The 24984-nt window shown below is 43.1% G+C and overlaps 1 protein-coding gene across 1 annotated transcript in view; it reads right to left on the bottom strand.

Moving 5' to 3' along the window:
- Window positions 1-24984, bottom strand: part of LOC123021370 (mucin-5B-like) — a 70093-nt gene that overhangs the window by 35390 nt on the left and 9719 nt on the right. Inside the window, exons 6-26 of the mRNA XM_044426082.1 lie at window positions 22473-22582; window positions 21935-22148; window positions 19919-20044; window positions 19516-19633; window positions 18150-18288; window positions 17209-17319; window positions 16060-16129; window positions 14695-14832; window positions 14433-14597; window positions 13699-13793; window positions 13199-13325; window positions 10939-11194; window positions 10446-10498; window positions 9845-9945; window positions 9308-9459; window positions 5241-5379; window positions 5029-5142; window positions 4127-4306; window positions 1571-1810; window positions 1190-1346; window positions 644-772 (exon numbers count right to left, since the gene is read on the bottom strand). Of these exons, the coding sequence (XP_044282017.1) occupies window positions 644-772; window positions 1190-1346; window positions 1571-1810; window positions 4127-4306; window positions 5029-5142; window positions 5241-5379; window positions 9308-9459; window positions 9845-9945; window positions 10446-10498; window positions 10939-11194; window positions 13199-13325; window positions 13699-13793; window positions 14433-14597; window positions 14695-14832; window positions 16060-16129; window positions 17209-17319; window positions 18150-18288; window positions 19516-19633; window positions 19919-20044; window positions 21935-22148; window positions 22473-22582 (2934 nt within the window). The remainder of the gene's footprint in view (window positions 1-643; window positions 773-1189; window positions 1347-1570; window positions 1811-4126; window positions 4307-5028; window positions 5143-5240; window positions 5380-9307; window positions 9460-9844; window positions 9946-10445; window positions 10499-10938; window positions 11195-13198; window positions 13326-13698; window positions 13794-14432; window positions 14598-14694; window positions 14833-16059; window positions 16130-17208; window positions 17320-18149; window positions 18289-19515; window positions 19634-19918; window positions 20045-21934; window positions 22149-22472; window positions 22583-24984) is intronic.

Below are 24984 nucleotides of genomic sequence, written 5' to 3'. Positions count from 1 at the left end.
GGTGCCCCCACGTTCTGAAAGAAGGTTAATTTTACTGAGAGGAGCTTCTCTGTGATGGTATGCCATTTCTGAATTCCCATTCCATCTCCAGAATCTACATTTTTAATATAGTTGTGTCAAGGAACTCTCCAAGACTTGTTCCCATGCTGTTTGCCTGATAAGTAAAGTGCTCTCCTTCCTGAAGCTTCTAATGACCATCGTAAAGGAAAAAAGACCAGTATAATGCTGATGCTTGTCATTTTCTCTATAAAATCTCTTACATGAGGTCTTGTCTTGGTCTTAGATAAGCTAATGGAAACCAAATAAAAGGCATCTACTGGAACTGAAGAAGATAAACTAACATTTATTGCATGTTGTACAGTAATTGGCACAGTAAATACATACTGAGAGACAGTGTTGTATAGTGGGTAAAGTGTAGGACTGAGTTTCAAGTGATCCAGTTTATAGTCTCCACTCAGTGATGAAGCTTAGTGGGTGACTTTGGGCCAGTCACTGCCTCTCAGCTTAGCCTATATTACAAGGTGATTATGAGGATAAAATGGAGAGCCGAAGAATTACATGAGCTGCCTTGGAATTCTTGCAGGATGAAAGATGGGAAATAAATATAATGAAAATATAAATAAGATGGTAGAAGTCTTCTTACCTTCCAAGCCCGGTAAATGATAAAGGCATCTCCCACTGGGGTTCCTACACGTTTTCATGCATGGTGCTCCACAAGGCTTGTAGTGCCAATCACATTCACTTTCAGTATTGTAATAGTCACAGAACATTGCTAAAGGAAGCAAGAAAAATATGAAGAGCCCAGTATTCCAATAGGGATGCATCTTACTCCCTGTACTATTAAAAAAATTATGGATCCCACAACGAAATATTCTAAAAACAATCCATACGTTGATCAGAAGTCACACTGCACAGGTATAAATGCAATATTGAATACTAATGCAATTGAATGAACTATTTGTAATTATTGCGGCATGGCAATACCAGCCATCAATTTGCCATCATATATTGGGTGGTTGTCAATTTCTGGTAGATACATACTGCTGCACAATCCTGGTATTTTCTCCTGCACTGTACTCACTATTAAGTGTAATATTACATTCATTGCATTCTCACATCCAATGAGGAAAAATGCCTTGGAGCTAGTTTTAAACTTTCACTGTCTATTCAAGCATGAACTAGTACTCACGACAGACTGATGGTGATCTCCATGAGATGCACACTCCAGATTCACTGCATGCTTGGGCATAGGCAGCCACAGCTGTACAGAAACATTCACAGTCTCCTCCAGTGTCACAAGCACAGGCATCAATCACACATGCTTCATAATATTTAGTTGGCTCCACCTATTAAGAAATGGAAGCAGCATGTGTTGTCTTCACGAATGTGTCCACTAGTGACAACTGCTTCAAAACACCAGGTAAAAACATGTCTGTTTGGAGTTTACAGTTGTAGAATGTTAGTTTCCAGAAAAATAGGTATGTGGCCCAAACTAGACATGATATTAAATGTGTCCCACTAGAATGAATTTTAATCTTTGGGAAAATTCTGCCTTGATAATTTGGCATACCTGAGAATGGCAGGCAGCAAAGACCTTGCTGTTGATGATACTGCATTGCTTCTGTGACCAGGACTTTCTGTAAGGGTTCTTGGAGCAGGGGTCCTTTACACATTTGGCATCGGGGCATGTAGGAGATACCTTCCAACTGTTTCCAAATTCTAGCACATCACCTACTACAGACTTACTCCGGGTTGTAAAGTCATTAATTCCATTGCCATCATAGTTCCCACATAAGCCACAGACATGACCCTGCACAAAGGAGCAAATAAAATAATAGAGTTATAGGTAAGGTTCATGAACCTCTTAGACCCGCTTAAAGTTTGTCTTTCCATTTAGGTCACAATCCCCTGTATGTTTAGATAGGAAAAAGTCATATAATAGTGGCTGTGTGGGGAATGCTAGAAATTGCACGACTTTTTCTACCTGAACATGCACAGGATTGTGGTTTATGCATAGAATGGCCCCCTTACAATTGCAAAATGTATTCATTTCTTTTAGCTCCAAGGATATTAGTCTTGTGCACCTGAATGTAGATTATTTTTCCAATAAAGATCATTTGAAGTCTTAGAATAAAAGGATAAACACAGAATTTTGTCTCGACGTTTATGGAATACAGGAATTAGTACTTGTTCACACAACCTGTTCTATCTCCACTGTATATTCTGCTGAAAACCAACTACTGCATATATTTGTACTGAAGGAATATTGTTGGTATAACATTTGTTCACTTGGACACTTACCAGGTGCTTAAGTGATACTGGAAAAATTCTATGGATTGTGAATGGCAAGACTAATTTCCTTTATAGAGGGAAGCATAGGTCAGTAAAAGCTCCCAGGTATAGAAGGGGGCCAGAGCTAAGATCCAGTTTTTCTCCAGCAAATTGCTCCTGTATTGCCCCATTATGTGGTAATTGCATTGCACAAGCACTGATTTATGCTAGTGCAACATCATAAGCACTAGTGCTGGCATCAGTAATGATTTCCACTGATTCCCCCTGCAGTCCCCAGAGTTATTCATGCACTGTTCCAGAGGTTCCCCAAGCCTCCAGAGCAGCATTTTAGGGGAAAAAGGGAGAGGGCATGGGAAGAACCGATGAAATTGCCACTCTATACCTTTCTATACTCTGTTGAACACGTATCTAGATAAAACCCACCTTCATGTGCCATCTGGGTAAGTGGGTAACACCATCACTCTGTCATTCCTTCATGAGGAAAGGCATTTAGCTTCCCCACCACCTTGCTTTTAAATAAGCCTTAAAGACCTGGCTATTCCATTCTTTTAGTTGAATGAGGATGCCATGTGATACTTTGCAGTAGTTTGAATGGTCACTGCAATGGTTATGGGGTAGATCCAGAGTTTTGCTTGTGTCACAGGGCTGGTAGAAGCAGACTTCCCTACTCTTTATAGCAGACTCCCCAGTTCCTCTGCCCCCAAACTCTACACAGAGAGTCAGGGGCTGCTGCTGCGTGGGATGGGTGGGGTTGCATGGGTGGGGTGGGGGAGATTGAGGTCTGCTGTCTCTCTTTTCAGTTTCTTCACAGGATTGTGAAGCACTGCTTTTCTGCTGGACAACTTCTAGGTGGCACTGTAATATAGTGGAATGATGCAGTTCCACTAGAGGAAAAAGTGTGTTCTTTCAGTTTCTCAAATAATGCCATGTTTTATCTTCTGTAAGAGGCTCATAAAAACAGAAGTGAAACTGGAGGGTCGCAGCATCATCTAAAGAACCTGTGAGGGACTGTGAGTAGGGAATGATAGGTACACAATCAGTGCTTCATTGAGAAGCATTAATGCTCTTGAAAACTGCAGAGGCACCTCTTGCACATAGGAGGTCTGCTTGTGGAAAGTGCCTCTACTCATGTCTCAGGAAACGTCCCCGTTCCCCCTCAGTCTGCCTGTGCTCCAGTTTGAATCATTTAGCAGGCTCTCCGAACCCTCTGTGAGGCATATTCGAAGGGCTGGGGGAAAAGGCTGTTGGGGAGGGCCGGGTCACCAGCGTTCTCCAGCTCTGTTATGGACACAGAATGCCCCGAAAGGCAGCTTCAACCTTCTAAAAAATAAACTAACAACCAGCAGAAATGGTCGAAGTGGGATTGCAGACAGCTATTCATGCAAAGTGAAACTGCGTTCCTGTATCTCAAGCATACGTGTTACAATGACTGCAAGGTGGAAGCTACCTGCACGTGGGAGCAACGGTCACGTGGAGTGGGCCATACAGGATGAAACTCCTGCTATCTGCAAACATTCCTGTTGGTGGCCTGCAGTAGCAGAAGGCAAGCCCATACAGCAAGAACCAACAGAGGCTGAGGAGATGGTACAAAATGACCCCCATTGTGGAGCAGACCCCTTTTGAAGACAGTTTCAGTTGGCCTCCGCAGGATGTCTAAATGATGAAAAATAGCTTTTGGGCTGTGATCCTAAACATGCATAAATGAAAGCTATTTTCATTCATAACAATGGGTTTTACATCCAAGGACTGAGTTTTTAAACTCAAGATAGATAAGGAGCAGATGTATAGGTGTGATGCTATGCAAAGCATACTTGGATTGTAGAGAATGACCCACCTTGAAATGAGCGCTCAATTTGATAGATATGCTGGTCTTCTTGTCCCATAAGAGGATCAGCCCATCTCTGGTCTCAATAACCAAAAAGATGCCCATGTTGCGAATACTGAAGGGGAGGCTGGTCCCATTACTCCTTTGTACCACTTCATGGTGTTCCTCACTGAGTATCAGTTCATAGTTCTGGGTGAACAAAATAAATAATAGAATAAAGAGTCATAATATTTTAAAAGCCTGCAATTTTTCAACTAAAACAACTAAAGTTAAATAATATTCTTAATGTACAGTTATTTATTATACTAATCTGGTTTATTTATTTCTTTAGCTTGACAAAAATCTTGACATATTTAAGGAAAAATTAAAACTAGTATTGATTGCATACAACTAATCACTTATTCAGTAAAAGCAATATTGTCTACAGTAACTGAAATATCTAAGCTTTAAGCAATAAAATGTTTTAGTTCCTGGAAGACAAGCTTACCTATGGTGCAAAAATTTTAATGGCATAATTCTTCTTGCATGGAAGATCTGTTCTGCCCATGCAGGAATATCAACAGGGATTGACAGAGATGTGTTCCTCCCCATCCATAAGCACAACAACACATGGGCACATGTGCATAGATGCAATAATCAGAGACCGGGCAGTGTGCTGCTTCCATGTGTGCTCACATGCACTGAGATGCCTCCATATCTGTTCCCACCTAGGAAAACTAACAGCTCATCCCTCTGTGCATGGGTACCCACAACAGTGTGTGGGGAAATGCCCAGGATGTTACTTAAGTGAGTTTTAAATGGTTAGCTACAAGCTCCAAAATAAAAGGCTGGAACCCGGAGGGCAGCTTCAGGCAACCCCAAGGAAATGTAGGCTTCCAGTGGGACTTGGATGCATGAATGATGCTACTCACATCAAAGAACACTTTAATTGATTTTGAACAAGTGGTTCCAGTTGTGCCACAGGGAATGTTTTCAGTGATTATTCGGAATGTTCCTTGGGCAGAGCTGTTCTGTCCACAGTAATTCTAAGGAGGGAGAAGGTAGAAGGAAAAAGAGGTTATTTCCTTCCATGGTGGATACAGGTTATTTTTCCATTGATAATGCCTAGGGAGTTGCACGATACCTGCAGCAGTGTATATTCACACTTCCCATTGAAAATATAACGCTTGTCATCAAAGGTGATATAGTGTCCATCTCCATAAACAGCACAGGTACCTAGGCACTTGTCCTTCGTGCATTCCCACATCCTGTTCTTACATACACTAAAAAAAGAGCAAACATGTATCATTTCAAGGACCCTTCTGTTAACACGAATAGAAGCTGCCATGCATTCACTTCACATAAGACATTTTAGCCCTGCAGAGCACAGCTGAATGAAATATATCTTGAAGTACCTATAGATTATGATGATGGTTTTGTATAAGCTCTATGAAAAGTCAAAAAGGGAGAAATTGAAAGCAATTAATGCTCTATTTTCTTTCATACATACATAGTGTAAAGTTTAGACCATTCAAGTATATTGAAAGTTCAGTGTTCCATATCATGCAATATCGCAGGGCTGCTCTCATAAAACCTTCCTGATCTCTTCTGAAATGATAAAGCACTATTTCATTGGGACTGGGATTGGGATTGGGATTGGGAGAGGCACTCTAACAGGTATTCTGGTCCCAAGCCATGTAGGGCTTTATAGGTTAAGACCAGCACCTTGAATTGTGACTAGAAGCATACAGGCAGCTAATGCAAGTGTACCAGAATGAGTCTTATGGGTTTGGACTTCTGGATCCCAGTGATTCATCTGGTTGCCTTATTCTCCACCAGCTGCAGTTTCTGAACCATCTTCAAGGACAGCCCCATATAAGTGTGTGCAATAATCTAATGTCGAGATTAATCTAATCCACAGAGCATGGATTACTGAAGCCAGGCTATCCTTGTCCAGGTAGGGGCACACTGGGCCACCAGCCGAAGCTGGCAGAAAGCACTCTGAGCCACTAATGCCACCTGAATCTCAAGTGACAAAGATGGCTCAAGGAGCACCCCCAAGCTATGAACCTGCTTCTTCAGAGGGAGTGTGGCCCCGTCTTAAACAGATCGAACGCTCCCCAACTGGTCAAGGAAATCACCCACCAACAGCATCTCAGGCTCGTCTGGATTGAGTTTGAGTATGTTAGTCCTCATCCAGTCCCTTTTTTGCAGTCACCAGTTTAGCACATCCACAGCCTCATGCGTTGACAATGAAAAGGAGAAATAGAACTGTGTGTCATCATCATACTGATGGCAGCATATTCCAAAACACTGCATGACCCCATGCAGTAGTTTCATGTAGAGGTTAAATAGCATGGGGGACAGAACAGACTCCTGAGGAACTCCATGCTGGAGAATCCATGGGGTTGAACAATATTCCCCAGGCACCACCTTCTGGAGGTGACCCTCCAAACAGGAGCAGAACCACTGCAAGGCAGTGCCCCTCACCCTCACCTTGGCCAGCTGCTTGAGAAGGATACCACTTGCAATGGTACTGACAGCCAGCGAGAGGTCCAGCAGTACCAGCAGGGTCACACTCCCCGTCTTACTTCCAGCAGAGGTCATCATACATGGTGACCAAGGCTGTTTCTGTGCTAAAACCAGATCTCCATCCATTTTATTGTATGGATGACATGAGTCCAGATAATCAGTTTCATTGGCAACCACCTTCTCCAGAACCTTGCTCAGGAAAGTAATATTTGCTATCGGCCTGTAGTTGTTCAAATTTCCCAGGTTTTCTTGAGAAGGAGGTTTTCTTGAGAAGTGGTCTCACCACTGCCTCTTTAAGGCAGCATGGGACCACTCCCTCTTGCAAAGAGGCATTGATGACCTTCCTGGATGACCTTTTCCTGGAAATGCCCAGCACGTAGATTACAGTGGGCCAGAGATGGTTCCAAGGGGTCCCTGGGGCCAGAATGTAATAAGCTCCAGACAACCTTGAAAAGCTCCTCTGGGCAGCACAGAGAGGACTGAATAGAGGCTTTGCTGCCTTCTTTGCTGCCTTCACTGTCTGAAAATATACCCAACTGTAGGCCCATGGCAGGTTTCTGGCACATTCACTGGGAGTTCTCCTCCATTGGCACTCCAGCCATCTCCTAACTTGTTTCATCAGTCTCACCTCCTGAGTATACCATGGAGCTGTAAGAGCTCTACAATAAAGAGTAAGCTTAGGAGTGATATCAGGGTCATTTCTATGTACCACAGAACAACCAGGGCTTTAACAGGAGCAACAACCATGTCAGCTGGAAACCTCCCAAAGTGCTCTTGAAACCATCTGGATCCGTTAGCCTCCAAAGGAAGACCACCTTAAGGGTCTTCCACCCTGGTGGACGGGAAAAGCCACCATAAGTCTAAGTTTCAACAGGTGGTGATCCAACCATGACAAAGGAACTGAGCCAAAGTCCCTCACATTCAGAACACCATCCTCACATCCAGCCAAGAAGAACAAGTCTAGAATATGCCCCGCCACATGTGTTGGGCCATTCCCATGGTTGTCATGGTGACCATGAAATCCTAAACCACCCTGAATAGGGTGCCCTCAGCATGAATGTTGAAGTCCCCCAAGACCAACAGCCTCAGGAACTCTGAGACCACCTCCATCAGCTCAGGTAGGGAGACTGATGGATTGCAGGGTGGGTGGTACACCAGCAGAATCCCCAATTTGTGCCAGTGGCCCAGCACAAGGGACAAACACACCAGACTAGCCATCAGACAGAGGGCACCTGGAGAGAGATGGAATTCCTATAGACCAAGCTAACTCCCACCCTGGTGCTCATAGCTACCCTGATGCTGATCCAAGTACCCAGGTGGACACAACTGGAAGAGACTAACTCCTCCCTGCTCACCGACCGATATCTCCATTATACACGCCAGTTTAGATTGTAGATGAGGAAGGTTTTATTCTGCACCAATCTGGCATTTAGAAGTAGCATCCAGAGACCCAAGGGTTGGCTGACATGGCAACCATCAAACATACTGGTGCAGGAAGGTCTGGAACACAGCACAACCATTAGCTGTCTGGGCTGCATTCCCCTTACCTGGCCAGTCCTCCTTCCAGCACCATATCTCTCCCTACTTGTCACTATGCTAACTGGAACCTCCACCATCTCCCTTCTTGGCCCAGTAGATGCCCTCTCAGACCTCCCAAGCATAGGTCCACAAAGGCAGGGGGTGGTGAGGGACAACCAGAAAGGCACCACTTCTGTGTACAATCATGCCATTTAGTACATGGTGGTATGAAGAGAGATGTCTATTACCAAGTCATGACTCCAGTTTTGTGGATTGCTGCTCTGGCTCCACACATCAGCCTGCCTGTACATTGAGGTCATGGTCAGGATTCTTGTTTGTGTGCTTCTCCTGAATGAGGTGCTGTGGGTGCTATCTAGGGCCAAGATCAACTCAATGTTTATGACCACTTGTGGAATGCCCAGAGAGGCTCATCTGGAATCCATGATGCCATCTTTTCAGCACCAGATGAACTCTTTAGTATTCCAGCATTTTTCAAGAACTTTAACCATTGTTCTGCTACTGTATTTTCAATGTCTTTTGTTTGATGTGTATTTTGTCAAAGCGTCCCTAGAAGAATTTTCTTTTGATAGTGGCATATGCAATTATTAATACAAATACATAAATACTCTTTCCTAAAGTTGCATTAGAGGTGCCATAGGGATGGGGTCATCCATTTATTCAGGTGTGCATGAAAAAAGAGATATCTAAAATGGCCTCAGGTCAACCTGTTATTCAACTTGTACCTGAAATACCTGAAAGACTGTCACAAAGAGGGAGCACAGGATCTTTTCTTGCACATACCAGAGTGTAGGACATGGAGAAATTGGCTCAAGTTGTGACAATCCAGATTCAAGCTACGTACATATGAAAAGTTTCTTCACTGTCAGAGCAATACGACAGTGGAACCCATTTCCAAGAGGTTGTGGGCTCTCCCACACTAGAGACGTTCAAGGCAAAACTGGACAGTCATCTGAGTGGGATGGTGTAAATTGGTGTCCTACAACAGCAGGGGGTTGGACCAGATGGCCTTCTTGTCCCCTTCCAACTCTATTAGTCTACAATTCTATGAACTTGATCATATATTTTCATAAACTAGATCATTTTTGAAATGCACAAGAATGATGGCAGCAAGAGGAAAACTCTTCTTAAGCCAATACTTACCAGGTGTTACAGTCAACTTTGATCTTTTCTCCTGGCTTATAAGTGGCATCGTTGTGAATACATGGACACTCTTCCTTAGCAATGCAGCCACCTTTACCATCTGAAACCAACCCAGAGGGACACATGCAGCCAGAGATACACTGTGTGGTATACTGTAACAGCCAAGAAGAATGCATAATGTCAGAAAGGAGCAGATAATTACCGATAATCATAGAATTTACTTTGATCTCCCATTAAAGGTGGGGGTGATTACATGACTCATATTAAATTGAACATGTGCTGTGAGAATTCAACAAAGATTTCAGCAACTGATCCACTAACTTTGGTGCATGGGCAGTGTTCCCAGGCACTGAAGAGACAAAAACACCCTTTTTTATACAGAGCTTTATATGTACATTAGACATTTGTCAATGGAGTTGGGGCATGGGGAAGGCTAGGCTTGCCAAAACACAACTGATGCGTTTGTGGCAGAGGCAAGCAATTTTGTTTACAGCACAGTTTCTTAGACACTGCCTAAACCTGTGTCTGCACACTTACACAATGCATATCAAGAGTCTGACAGCTCTTCTGGCATTCGGCTCCAGTGCTGCCTGCGCTGGCGTTTCTGCAGTCAAAGTAGACCATGGGGGCAGCACACACTAGCAGGAAGAGAAAGAAAGCATAGCGTAGGTGATGAAGGTACAGACACTGGATGCCAATGTACTGAGGAAAATTAAGCAAACTACTCAAGAGAGTATGCTGTGACTTCAGCAACCATCTGCAGGGACACTTGTTCCAATATGCAACTTTTAACGAATGTGGTCTTCTGGCCAAAATGCAATAAGTGCATTCCCAGTTTATTGTTTTTTGTCTCTTGGTAGCCATCTACACAATAAAGGTGGTGGGTGCTAATGCAAACATTAAACTGCAGCCACTCCTGCACAATTTTATTCTACTTTGTTCGGCAGACCTTGGTTCCAAGGAACTCTGCAGAGAAGTGAAAAAACCAGTTTTTGTAGAACTGACTTTCTTGCATACTCAATGTTGACTGGACTGGTTTAAATCAGATAACACAATGATATTGTGCGTGTGTGTGTGTGTGTGAGAGAGAGAGAGAGAGGGAGACAGAGAGATAGCTAGAGAGAGAGGGCTTCCTTACCTGGCTTTGAGTCTCCACTACCAATGCAGTTCAACTTTCCTTGGCTACAAGTGCTGTGTGAAAGAACAGGAAATTATTCTTGATTATTTATATTATCTTAGAACGAACAAGCTTCACTTTGCTGCTGTGTTTCAAAACTCAGCACCTGGATTTTATAAATCTATCATTTCACCCTGAAAAAAATGCCCTACAAAGAGTGGAAGAATTAGTGGGATTTCGTGTAATCCAGATATACCAATAATACAGGGATAGTTGGAGTCGGAAAATCCAAGCATAACTGCCATTAAATTGTTCAAAAATCAGCTATTCTTTATGCATTCAGGGATTTTAGTCCATCTTTGTAGGATATGGAAAAAATAATCATTGCATTATAGAAGATTTTTGTGAAAAATGCAAACCCATTCTAGAGATCAGAATTACTTATGAGATGAATTCTGAGGATGATGATAACAATAATGATGATGATGTTAGACTGTCACTTGAATCCTCTTACCACATAGCACCGTGGTCATGGAGAACTTCACCAGAGAGTACAGGTGTTCCTTTGTAATAACAGGGGCATTTGTTAGCAGGCACACATTCCCCAGAATCATCCATGTAGGTTCCACTTTCACATGCACATCCATCAACTGGGACAAATTTGATACTGCAGGTGACATCAGGTTCACTCAGCGATCGGCAAGTGGTTTGACAGGAACTGATGGAATAACTGTAATTCAGGGATCTGGGGCACGAAGTGGTGTATTTTGCTTAACGGAGGGAATCAGGAAAAGAGAAGCATTATTTACATGCAAAGATTCTACACTCCCCCATCTAGATTCCATGCTCTGCCAGATACAGTGGTACCTCAGTTCATGAATGCCTCAGTTCACAATCGAATTGGCTCGTGAACAGAAATTTCAGAAAAATTTTGACTCAGGTTGTAAACTCCACATTGGGTGATGATCGTGATCTTCCCTGCATGGGCACAATCATGGTCGTGCTCGGGGGGCGGGGAGATGACCACAATCATGCTCGGGGGGGGGGAAGATGTCCACAATTGTGCCCGTCTACCCCCCAAGTGCACCTGCAATCACGCCTGTCTCCCCACCCCCCAGTGCACCCACGGTTGTGCCCGTCTTCCCTGTGATTTAAAACAATATTTACAGAATGGATTACACTTATTTACATTGAACCTTATGGGGGAATTTGACTTGGCTTGCGACCAGTTCAGGTAGCAACCAGAGTCGTGGATCAGATTAAGTTCGTGAGCCAAGGTAGCACTGTGTACTGTGTGTTTTTCTTTTGATCCAAGACAATAAGAAAAATGAAACAGCTAAAACATCAAAGCAACAAGACAACACAGATGGAGAGTATAGCCCATTGGCATTGTTGGGTGGGGTGAGGGTAGGATAATTTGTATTCCTGGCCCTGAAGTGGGAGCCAGCAGTCTATCCTTGGATTTGGGAATTAGAGCTCTGTTCCCCTCTCCCACCAGCTCCAGGTGCACTACAAGGTGGGGAAAACAACCTTGGGAAGGGAGTAAAGGGGATGTTTGGGGGTCAGGAAGGGGAGGAGGCTTGGGTGGCCTGAATACAAGGTATCCTGAGCTACTTGGCCTCCTCCCCTCTCCCTCTGAGGCACTGTTGCTAGACACCTGAAAACAGCTGCCTCGTGAAAAAGCAGAATGGGAGGAGCTGGGAGGTGAAGCCCTCTTGCTGTTCTACACTGGATGAGCAGGAGCCTCCGAGTTTGGAGGCTCATGCTCATATCCATTGGATTACACCTCATTACACTAAGACATTGAGGTAATCTCTGGAGCCAAATCCAAAGAGCATTTGACTTGTTAGGTGCCACAACTCAAAAGGCCCTTTCCTTGGTGCCAAACTGTCATGGAGCAGGGTCTCAGCTCTTATTCTGTATCAGGACTATGGAACCTCAGGTCCAGCAGGCCAATCCAGCCCCTACGGGTGGAGGCAGTTTAGCCCCCCATGTTCCTCAGAAAGCCATGCCACCCTCTCCTGGGTCTGCCCCTTTCCCCCTAGCCAGCAATGATTTGGTGGTTTTCTAGCTTTTGTGCCACCTACCCCCACACTTTAAAATGTTGAAATGCCTCTCATATGATTTTACTGCTGACAGCAAGAGCTCAAACTGGTAGGTATTGTATTGTATTGTATTGTATTGTATTGTATTGTATTGTATTGTACTGTATTTGCATGCCGCCCCATAGCCAGAGGCTCTTTAAACTGGTACTTTTAGTTTCAAGGTCCTACCCATTTTGCCTTCACCTCTGCCTACCACTGGAACCCATCCCCACCCCCAGAGCATCCCCAAAATAGAATTAGGCCCTTGAGCTGAAATAGGTTCTATGGCCCTGATCTAAATGCACAGGTAGAGGCAGTCCTTCAGATATTCAAGACCAGTACTTGGAGTTGTGTCCAGAAGAAAACAGCGGCCAATGTAGAGAAGAGAATCAGCAATGTTTCCGGTACATGGTACCCAGACAATAATGTGGCTGCCATAGTTTGAACCAGTTGTAGCTTCTGGATGTTTTTCAAAGACATTCCTGAATATAGTGCATTACAAAAAAAACACTTTAGCTGAAACTGTCTTTTTCTAGAAATGCGACTAGCTGAAGAATAGTTGCAAAAACGTGTGGCCAGAATTTAGTTCCGGCAAAGTGCCACTAGAAGAATCCAGGATGGCTTAGAAAGTGATGGAATTCATTGGCAGGGAGTTTCATCTGAAAATTGGGATGGCTGCTCTGAACTTACAACAGACGTTGGTCCTCCATCCTGGGAGTTCCACTCCTCTGGCTGCACAGGCTCTGACATATGCAGATAGGGCTGCGCACATGCAGTCCTCACTCCTCTCGCAGTTGCACGTGTCAAACATGCAATTCTAGGACAGGGGGAAATTATGTTATTAAAATGTACCTCCTCCAAATGATTTCCGTTTAAGCTTTTCCTTCTACCAAATTCTCTCTTGATATGTCCCATATTTGTTGCCCAACGCTCAGCTCCCTTATTCCCTTGCCAGTTTTATCCTGACTCACAACTGCCTCCCCAAATATTGATTTCTGCTTCCCCTTGTGTGGTCTCATACTGTGTTTCATCCCTAAACCCAATGACGTTCCCATTGACCCACAACGGATTATGGTATCTCAATGACACCATTTTGTTCCAGCCCTTTGAGTGTGTTACTTTCCTGATAGATAATCTTAATGTCCAACCAACATCGATGTTTAAATGAGACTTAATAGCTACCCTAGTACCTTATGATAAGAAGCTGGATTCACTGAAGGGTGGCATTTGGCGAAAGGTCCTTCAGAGGCAATCAGCAATCCACACCAGTGACGGGCATATTTTTCTAAAAAGAAAAGAAATTAATCCATATTACTTGCAGGTGTTTCTAGGTATAACTGGCAGCTTTTAGTGCAACTAAACTCTGATTGTAGTTTAAGGTATTAAAGCAATTCTTTTATTATTCACAGCAGTATTTACTAAAACCATGGCCTGAGATGGGAATCAATCAGTTACTTAATATATGCAGGCTATAGATACACAGACTGACATGCCTACACACAGACACAAAATAGAGTTGGCAGTTGATGGACTAACTGCAAAACTCAGAGGACACAATCCACTTACTTCAATGGGCTTAAGCAGACTTGCCTCTCTTTTAGACTATGGTCACAGAATCTTGATTTGCAAAGTCCTGTATTTATTTTCCCCAATTTCCCTTCCATTTCCCTTATTCTTTCTTTCTTTCTTTCTTTCTTTCTTTCTTTCTTTCTTTCTTTCTTTCTTTTTTGATTTTCAGTTGGTTGTGAAAAACAAGAACAAGAACATTATTTCGTTTCCTCCATTAGCTAGGCAAGAGAAAGGTAGAATTATATCTAGATCCGGACAATGTGAGAGCCCATCATAGTGGGTTGCTGTACCATGTGAACCCAGTCATAAAGTAAGACAATGTGTGCTTTTCTTGCCATCTTTAACACACGCCTACCATTTTCAATGCTCAGTGTGCACGGGTCCTCAAAATTTTGCTTGATGTTGGGACATGCAGCCTGAGTTTTCCAAGTGTTGGCAAATGCCGGTGCTGTTGCTTCTACCACTCCACTTACAGCTTTGAAGTCATTGCTCTGGCGGTTGTCAAAGTTTCCACAAAGGCCTTTCAAACAAATCCAAAGAGTTTGACTTTAGGAAATTACTTTGGATCCAGGGATATAACTTCAAAAAGAAATAAATAAGCAAGCAAGCAAGCTTACCACAGGTCTTCTGTTTGAAAGATGGATCCAGATGAATATACAATTGCATCAAGGGGATGAGCTGGATCACTAGTTGAAGTCCAAAGTTTGAGTCCACAATAAGGAAGAAATTTGATGGTTTGAAGATGGTTACATTAGCTGCAGATAAAAAAAATACATGAGGTTTGAAGCTGTTACTATGATCATTTCCTCAAGAAAGGAAAATTCTGGGAAGGTCAGGTGATGCAATCACATAGGTAGGGTTGAGAACATGGGTTACTGTGGAGATGTGCAGGGCTCAATATAACCTGGAGCAGCTGTGTGATCACTTTCAGCATGTTCCCAACCAACAACCCAATCAAACTCTGTTCTTGATACAGTGTGAACAAGGAAAAGACCTTATATGGGGCAGCTACTGATTTAGCCAAAGGGCATCATGGGAAGAGTTTCCCCAGAGGCCCTCAAGTGATGAGGAGGGTCATATGGGAGATGGCAATCTTCAGAAACCCTGGCTGTGGACATGTGGCACTTGTGGGCAATGCATCGCCACAGCCTGCATGTAGGCCTCAGGCATCCTCCACGATACCCTTGGAGCTGTCCCCAATGCATTCCTACATTACTCAGCTATCATTCACCAGGTTGGTGGCAGGAAACAGATTGCTGGGTTCAAGTAGTGCTTTTGATCAGGATCATTTGGGGGGGGGGGTTGATCACCCCCAGCTCAGTGATCCCACCACAGGAAGGTTTCACTTCTTCCAAGCAGCCAAATAATTATTTAGCATGCTGGGAGGACTTCTTCATCCTAGTATGGAGAGCCTTTGAAAACCGAGACCACATTTAAATCTCCCCATCCCAGCATGCTGAGTATATGGAAGAGTATCTGAATGTATGAATGCATGTGTGCACACATGAATATGACCCCCAACTCACCACCTGCCAGCACATGTGGCCTTGGCAGATGAAAATGTTGCCCACCCCGGATTTAGAGCCTTACAGTAAACTCCAGCAGTTTGATGTGTTACTGGAAGCAAACGGGGAGCTACTGACTATCAGGTGAAGTATAGGTGAAATAAGCTAATTATGGCAAATCCAGGTTAATATTTGGCCCTAGAATGAACAGCCAAAGTTTTAGATTACTTTTCAAAGGCAATCTTTCATATAATACATTATTGTAATTACAGTAATTACATAGCCATTACAGCATCCTTTCTTTTTAGGAAAAGAGTCTTCTACAACTTTCTTCTACAACAACTTTCTGTTCCCAGAAGAACTAGTTTAGTTGAATAAGGTAAACAGTAACTATTGGGTTTTGTGCTGCACTCATTTCTGATATCCCAAAATTTTAAGGTCACACTGGAAGCCAGATGTTTCTGGTGTGCAACATACCTGCTGAGATAGGCAGCTGAGTATAGAGCCAGTTAAAAAATACATCACCGTTAGGGCTGATCACAATGATCTAGTGAAAAAGAGTAATAATCAGTGCAATGATATTCTTTTCATAAAATGGTAAAGACAGAAAAATGAGATCCCCTTTAGGCCTTGAGCAATCCACGCTGACAATGCTTGGTTTTATGATGTATGCATCTCTGGTGGTAATTTCCCTTCTTCCCCACCCCTTCCCGTCCCTCATTTTGCAGACTTTCCCAACCACTGAAAATCTGTTTTGTGGTTATTCCCTAACCGAGCATTTGCAGAAACTAGGTTACTTTGCCTTTCATGGACACAGAGCCTCTTCTGAGATGGTTGCAGTCAGGTATTGCCACTGTAAATTTGCACAATGGCCAAGGAAAGGAATACTGCTAGATTACTTCTCCGACACATGACCTTTAATAAATGTACTATTTTAGACAATTTCTCATCAAGGTGCATAACAGAAAATTGCACATGACAAGTACAAACTGAGTATTATTAATCTAATTCACCTGGGGTAACCCAACATATGTGATTTACCCAACACATTAATAATAACTGATTAATAACAATAATTCTCACTGCAGAATAATGTATAGCAGTGTTTAATTATATGGATGACACCATCAAACTCTAGTGATCTCCCCAGAGTTTGTTATTGAAAGATAAAGGGGAAGAAAAGGTAGTAACATAAGTAATTGACTGAACCTTCCACTGCTTTTAACTGATCTCAAACAGGTAAAATATTTACAACTTTGTCTTCTACTCTGTGCTGAATCCTATCTCACGTATTGGCTTACGGTAAAGAGTTGCTTGCTTCCGGAAATTTCGACTCTTATCTTGTCATAATTTTATTATGTTGGTGAAAAAAAACTTGTATATACTTTATTTCTTTTAAATTCACTTTTACTGAGGGTTAACTGAGCCCTGTACTCTTTTAATAAAACTCTAAAAATTAGGAATTAAGTTGAATAAGTATTACCTTTCCGTGTTTTTGCTATTTTATAACTCTGTGAAATTTTGAGTTAGCGGAAATGATGCAGTATGAAAGTATCAGGAATCTATTGAACCCCATAAAAATTAACATTCTGTGGCATTACACCACTATTCAGTTTGGGTACTTACAGTCTGGCCTCCGTTGATATCAAGGGCTACCATCTTTAAGCATGTCTCAGTCTCTGTTAGGCCACATCTGTGGAGCTCTCCAAGAACAGTAAATGTGTCTTCTTCACAAAGCTAGGAAAAACAAGAACAGTTATCATCTACATGTAGATTTACTGCAAGGGAGCCTAGAATTTAAGACTGTGCTGAGACACTGTTACAGATGTACAGTATAACTTTCCTTAAATTCAGAAATATTTTGGACTTAGCATTTGTACAAACTGCTTATAGAGGCCGTTTTACCTATGAACACTGATTCCGAGGGCAGGGGCAGGAGACTAGCTATGAAGAAAAGGAGGATTTGAATCAACTTTGTCAGAAACAGGACATTCTTGTGTATCTTCACTTAGAAAATACTGAATGTGTCTAGCGTCTTTAAAATAAATAAGAGACCATTCTGGGTTCTTTCAAGGCATTCAAAAAGTATTATTTTGAGGTCTGGCTTTTCCCTAACACAACCTAACTGAGATTGAAATAATCTCAACTGACAGGAAATTCCCCATTCTCTTTTAAAAGTACTCAGTTGAGTGTTCAATTTAAAGCAGGGCCAAATGGGTGCCACACAATTCTCTTGGAAAGGAGAATTTCTGTGAATTTCCCCAGCAGGGAAATTTTTTTCTCCTTTCTTAAGAGGAGACTCAGAGGGGATGTCATAATGACATACAGGTATGTGAAGGGGTGTCACATGGTAGAAGGTCATGACCTTTTCTCCCCCTATGGTGGAGAAACAGGAACTAGATAAACCATGTGACATCATAGGGGTCCACTTCCTGTTTCTACATGTAGGATGTACTACTGGAGCAATGACTTTGGTTTTACAACTCTGAAAACAGAAGGTGAGTTGCCTCTGGTGGGGGAGGAGTATTTCTAACAAGTATAGTAATGCTAAATCTTAGGTGACCTGCCTTAGAGAGAACGTAAGTACAGTCTCCGAAGACATCATAACGTTTTCCATCATAAGTGGAGAGGTGTGATCCACCCTCTACTGAGCAAATGCCAGGACATGGGAACTCTGTGCAGTTCCACTGGCCTCCAGTGCAGGAACTAGAAGAAAAAGAATTCAGATGATGACATACATTTTAAAAGGTATCTCCACTACTGTGAGCTCCTTTTATTTTGCAACACCTCCATATTTGCACATTCTGTAGAAAAAGAGTTGTAGATGGAAGGCCTCAGAATTTTGTAATGTAAAAGCTAAAGAAGGGAGCATGATTCAGTGATATACTTTGCATGCAGAAGGTCCTGGTTCAGTTCTCAGAATCTCTGGTTTAAAGAAACAGGTATTGGGATGTAAAATTTCTGCGTGGGTCAAGCAACAGTGTGATGTAATGGTTTAGAGCATGGGCCTGGCGCTCAGGTGATCTGGATTCTTGCCCCACTGAGCCATGGAGCCAGTCACAGACTCGCAGCCCTACCCACCTCATAAGGTTGCTGTTGCAGGGATAAGACTGGGAGCAGCAGGAGGAGAATGATGTAAGCTGCTCTGAGTTCTTTAAAAAAAGGCAGGATAGAAATCTAATAAATGAGTAAAACAACAAGATATATTATGTTGTGCGTAGCTGGCCCTTCTATTTGTTTTTTACTTTAGTGTAAGTTAAGTATATGTTCTGCTGATTAAGACTGGGGCTACAATGCACCAGGAAAGAGGATTAAAGACCCCCCCCCCCACAATCCCATTTGCTTCTCCAAATTCCCATACACGAAAATGTGGTGCTTCCAAAAGGGCTTAGTCCTTCCTGCTATCTGTGCTCCCAGTCCAAATCAGAACAGCAGATACTTATAGGACAGTAAAAATCAAGGAGAGGAAAGAGATCAGCTATAAGCTGCATAATTAAAGTAACATGCAGTTTGTCTTTGAGTGTGACTCTAGAGAGTTTCTGCCAGTAAGAGCAAGCAATGTTGGGCTAGATGAACCACAAATCTGACAGCTTCTTACTCTCGTTGCCAAAGATGTTTTGTTGAAAAATGTGGAAGCCACACTGAACAGTCTTGGTGGTTATCCCAACATGTTTACATTATGCAACAGAATGGCTTCATTTGGTCATGGCCAAATAGCAGGCCAAATAGCAGACCAATTTCCTTTAGTGACTAGTAGGGGCTTAATGGTAAAGACCAAATGGTAGATGGACTCGTTTAGTGCTTTTTTCAATAAAAAGTTTTGGAATCATCATCTGGGAATTATATGTGGACTATTAAAGCATTGTTTAATGTTGAAAGCACAGATGAAGGGTTGATTTTTGCAGAAAGTATTGGTTGCTCCTATCAAATTACCAGGAAGTGCAGTGGTCTGAATAAGTTGCCCCTGGAGAGTAAGTTTTGCCATTGTGAATGCAGGAGCACTGCTCATGGGGGACGCAGCCCGAGCCACTGATGTCATCATACACAGTTTCTAAAGGAATAAAGAAATATTATAATGAATACTGAATCCATGCCAAAAGACAGGTGGTTACATGAAAACAGATCAGACAAGATTTGCAGATGATGGAAAACATACACAGCTTCCTAACACCTGGAGCGTATACCACTTTTTTTTCAAAGGATGGAAAACTGTTTTGCAGGAGAGTTTCTGGTCTGCATTGTCTATTATATGGCAAGTGTCCCATACAGAACAGTGGTACTCTAGGCTAAGTTTATGAAGGAATTTAGTCAGTTTCAGAGGAAGATGAAACCTTACCTGGTGGACAGAAGCAGCCATCTACACAGTGGTCTTCACAGAGCTGAGATCTTTCAGCATTGGTGCAAGTGTCCTCACAGGGTGATCCACATTCTTGATATTGCATGTTGAAAGGGCATGACATTGCTGAAAGTAAGGATATTCAGATTCAGTCCCCCTTTCAATCTACACGGGATAGTTTGCTGCTTTTAAAAAGAGGCTTACAGTGAATCCATGTTAGCAGGCTATTTTACCTGCCTCCTAGTACACATAATGCTTTTGGTAATGCAACCTGAAATAGAATCTGCCTTTTAAAGCATATGCCATTGTTGACTGGCATTTTCTCAAAACCTTTCTGTTATGCTAAAGTGAGTCTGCATGACTGGTAACCCATCAGGCATGTATTATGCATTGTCACATGTTTGCTGCTGCATACCAAGAATAGGTAATTTATTTGGTAGTTGCATTTCTATACAACCTAATAGCCAAAGCTCTGGACAGTTTACGAAGTAGAACTTAAACTCATAACATACAGGAGCAGGAATGATGGGATTTGGAGACTAATACATCTGGACGGCCACAAGTTGCCTGCACCTTTGGCAGATGCTTTATTTTTGGAGGCTGTATTGGATGGGCTCTACTGGAAGGATAGTGAGGAAGTTATTAAGGTTCAAGTAGTGTGTCATGCACGCGGACTCAGATGAGATTCCCAGGCGCACACGAGAGATGGCTGATTTTGGTGGGAATGATAGTTCAGGCTCTGAGGGGTGAGGGGATGGCTGAACCAGATGTGGCTCAGAGTTCACACTCTGATAACGGAGTTGTGGTTGCGACTGACAGGACCACATCTGGTCAAACCCTCCCGTTGTGCCAGCCTGAGCCAGCTCTGGATCAAAGGAGTCCAAGGACAACCTTGGGGCCCTGTCTCCCTCCCATCTGTGGGAACAAGGCAGATAAAAGATGGGAGGGGGAGAGTTCTCAGAGAGAGAACACGATTCCCCTCAAGATGTGGACATGAGGGCCTGTCGTCACAACTGCGGGCTGGACCAATTAGGGGCTCAGAGTGCAGAATGGAGTCGCACGTGCTTTCACAGTGCACCTCCTTCCAGAGTCCAGCCCTGAAGGGTTCATAAACAAAGCTTTGGGTAAAGGGGGGCATAGAGGGGTCAACACTTCTTGTGTTCTCGCTTTGAGGCTTGTGAATGCTCAGGCTCCAGTGTAGAATAAAAACTCTTCCAAGAATTGCTGAAGTGACTGTCTTGCTTTGGAGGGAACGCCTAGCTCACGACATAATGTAGCAAATATTCCCAATGTCCAAATGCTTCAGCTTGTTAGGAAGAACACCAAGGATCATTGCCCTGAAGCTGCTTTCTCTAAGCATATTCCTTAGATAAGAGCTGCCTTTGCTGGAGAACTGAAACTTTGCTTCATTAAAGCAGGTTCACCTGTCCCCTGTTCCCAGGAACAGAGGCTACAGCCTATGTCTACTGACAGCCTCTGAAACAAGCAGAGTAAGAACTCTGTAAAATTCATGGTAAAAGATGTTTGTTCTTGGCTTAGGGAGAGAAATTGGCACATTGCTTACCCAGACGACTCTGGAAGCCCACAGAGCATCTGCTGGCCCATTCAGAGAACCAATATGACCACAGATAAAGGGAATGTAAGCTTTCTTTTGCTTGTTTACAGTTTAGTCTAGTCTGGAACTTTTCCAGTTCCTCTCAAATGTGCATCATCTTAAAATCTGTGCCTTGTTATTTTTCTTGCTTGCTCATGCAAATTATTAATAACAGTAAACAAGCTAGACCCAGGAAAGGGATCTGTGAAATACAATGTCAGCTTTCCACAGCCATGTGCTGATCTATTCATTTATATCTTTACAACCTTGCAATTTTGTAACCCATCTGGTGTACTCTGCTCTTGGGAATGCCCTTTAATTGCTGTTTGACCAGAATGTGTACTAAATGTCCTGTCAAGTCAGTGCTGATTACAAACTACTAAATTCTCTTCTGCCACTGACTAGCAGTGATTCGCACTTACGGCACAGTGTCTCTGTTCTCCAGTTCTGAGGCTGCCCGCCAGCATGAGCACACTGCCGGGAGTATTCAGCAAGGGTGTTACAGGCACAGGATAATCTTTCAGGATTGTCACAGTGACACAAATCATGTTCACAGGTCTCAATGTAGTCATTCACCTCCACCACAGAATTGCATTGAGAGAACGCAGATCCAATCAGTATCTCTTGGCAGATACTCTAGAAGGAAAAGCAAACAATCTGATTAAGTCAATGCATCGTACAAGTCTCAGAAGACCTATTTTTTACTGCTGATAAACTGATTGTGCATTGCGACAGTGATGTCATTAGTGTACTTGGCACTTTATATTGCACAGGCGATGACAACAATAAAAATCAGATCCTTGTGACAAGGAACTTTTAAGATACATTTCAGCCTTGTGGACAGTGAGATTGTGGAGGGATAGTGACATTTTTTTCTTTGCCATGACATCTGGACACTCTTACAAGTCTAGCAACACTTTGGAAATAAAAAAGCAGAAAAATAAGCAAAAAAGTACTTACAGTTACAAAAGTACAGTTGTTCTGAGAGGGCACTACAGGATCCTCACAGTCTTCCGTGGGTCCATTTAGTTTCTGTGTATTCCCAAACTGCAAGGGAGTCATGCGGACATCTATAATACATAAAACCATGACATGGAGAGACTGATGTACAGTGTATCCCATAGAGGCCCCTTTCAGAAATTCCATTCCAATTTGGCAAAGGGAGTTGTAGGGAAGACCATGCAACGGCTTCCTCTATTCCCAGTAAAACATTCTAGTGGGAGGTTAAAATCATGTAGGAAATCAAGCACTTCTGCCCCTCAGAACAAATCCAGTACCACATCTCTATTAACCTGGAATATCATTGCATATCATGGACCCTAATATTGAACTCAGTGTATGAGTACTTACAGAGTCAAGCCCAAGTGAAGGCCCAAAGGATTCAAGAAACAAAAGGATTGTACCAGGGGAGTGCTAAGGTTTGTGTAAATATTAAAAATGAAGAAAACTCCAATATTACAGGAAAAAAATGTGAGTGTGGCAACTGTCCCTAAAGCCCAAGGAAGGCTATATGTCAAGGGGCCATAGAATGGAGAAGGTTTGCAAAGGAGACCTGTGGGAAAGGGCAGTGGAATGGAGTACCCCAGATGAATCTGTCTGGCAGCAACCCTGAGCAAGAGGACTCCAAATTGCATCAGGTTACTGCAGGTCCTATTGTGTCCCATCTGAGGTATCAGGATGAGGTCTTCTGAGATGAACTTCCAATATTAAAAGACCAGCAAATGGGTGAGCTCCATAGTCCTAATGTGAACTGTTACATTGCAGAGGAACTCTGCATGGGGTGTGGAGGGAGATACAGCCACTTCAGCCAAGGGGAGAGTTGTGTAACACTCTCTTATACTAGACATTACATTATGCAAGTATACAAGGCAAAACTCCAGTCACACACACTTCTGCTTGAGCAGCTTCTTGAAACATCTACTATTCTGTTCTGGGAAATGATGCATCATAATTGACATCAGAAAATAAACAATAACTTGTTTCTCCTCACAGTTTGGTGAGGTTATAATCAGAAAGGGCCAATATATAAGGAAGAGATTTCTGCTTGTCATGTAAAGCACATCCTCTTTTATCCCATGGAACTGAAGTATATTACAATCTGAAGCTTGAGAAAATGAAGTCAGTCCATGACTAAACCATCTCAGATCTCAAATGCATATGAGAAAGAGAGCCTTCCCTTTGATCTATTGACTTTTCATGTTGGGTGAGTTTGAGGGGATGAGGGGCGGGCATGGCTCAATGGCAGAGCAGCTGCTTTTCATGATGGTCCCAGGTCCAAGCTCTTGCATCTCCAATGAGGGCTGGAAACACTCCTGCCTAAACCTGGGAGAGCTGCACCCAGTCAGTACTGGCAGTACCAAACTAGACAGACCACTGGGTTGACCCAGCACATGGCAGTTTCCCGTGTTTCTCTGATGTGGAGATAGAAACGTAGAAACAGAGCAAGTCAGAAGGGGCCTCCCAGGCCATTTAGTCTGACCCCCGGCTCCAGCTGGCTCCGCTCACAACATGCCCACCATGTGCATGTCCAGCCTATCTTTGAACACCCGCACCAATGGGGCCTCAACGACCTCTTGTGGAAGCCCATTCCACACCCTCGGGGTCCTGACTGTCAGGAAGTGCTTCCTGGCATCCAAATGGAACCTTGGCTCCCTGAGCTTGGCTCCGTTGGAGTGCGTCCTGCCTTCCTCTGCAGGGGAGAACAGGTCTCTACCCACCTCCGTGTGACCCCCTCACATAAAATCTGAGCAGCTTTTGTATAAGCAACCTTCTTTTGTGAAATCTGAGGTACTTGGTCTGAATCCATAGAGTTACTATCAGCCATATTGAAAGGATCCCTGCCTTTTGGGCTGGTGAGCACATTAGGAATGTTGCATGAGTGTTGTCAGTTCTGTCACAAAATTGCTGGCGTGATGAGCACAACCAGTTTCAAAAACACCCACTTCCGAGAAAACAAGCTGCTGAAGCTAAAAGAAAACAAATTGCCCCAGAACCTCAAAACAAGACAGAGCTCCTAAAAGCAAAAACATTCTTTTGAAAGTAATTTTCTGTTCCAAAACCTATTTAATAGAAGGCAGACTCATGATACTCAAAAACTATCATACATCACACACTCCCCCCAAAACATTTAAAGCGAAAACTCACACAGCACAGGCAAAATACCTGCCTTACTCTTCACTACCCCTTCTAGCCCTTCCACAGAATGCTCTCTGCCACTGGTGAAGCATCAGCCTACCGTCAAAGCCCAACCTTCCCCTTTCTTTTGTTCCAGAGGGATGGGCTTGCTTCCAAACAAAGTGCTGGCCTGTGCTACCCACCATTTTATTTTCTAAGAATGCCTCTGGGGTCCATTCTTTTTGGAAATAAAAATTGAGCTAGAGGCTTCTACTTCACTATGCAGGGTGTCAACTACTCAGCGAAAGCTGTTTTCAATTTTTAAAAGCTGAACTATGTTTTAAAACTTGGGAGGAGG

The sequence above is a fragment of the Varanus komodoensis genome, unplaced genomic scaffold (genome assembly GCF_004798865.1).
Source record: "Varanus komodoensis strain SLA01 unplaced genomic scaffold, ASM479886v1 scaffold16, whole genome shotgun sequence".
Taxonomy (NCBI): domain Eukaryota; kingdom Metazoa; phylum Chordata; class Lepidosauria; order Squamata; family Varanidae; genus Varanus; species Varanus komodoensis.
This window is presented reverse-complemented; position numbering and strand designations above follow the sequence as displayed.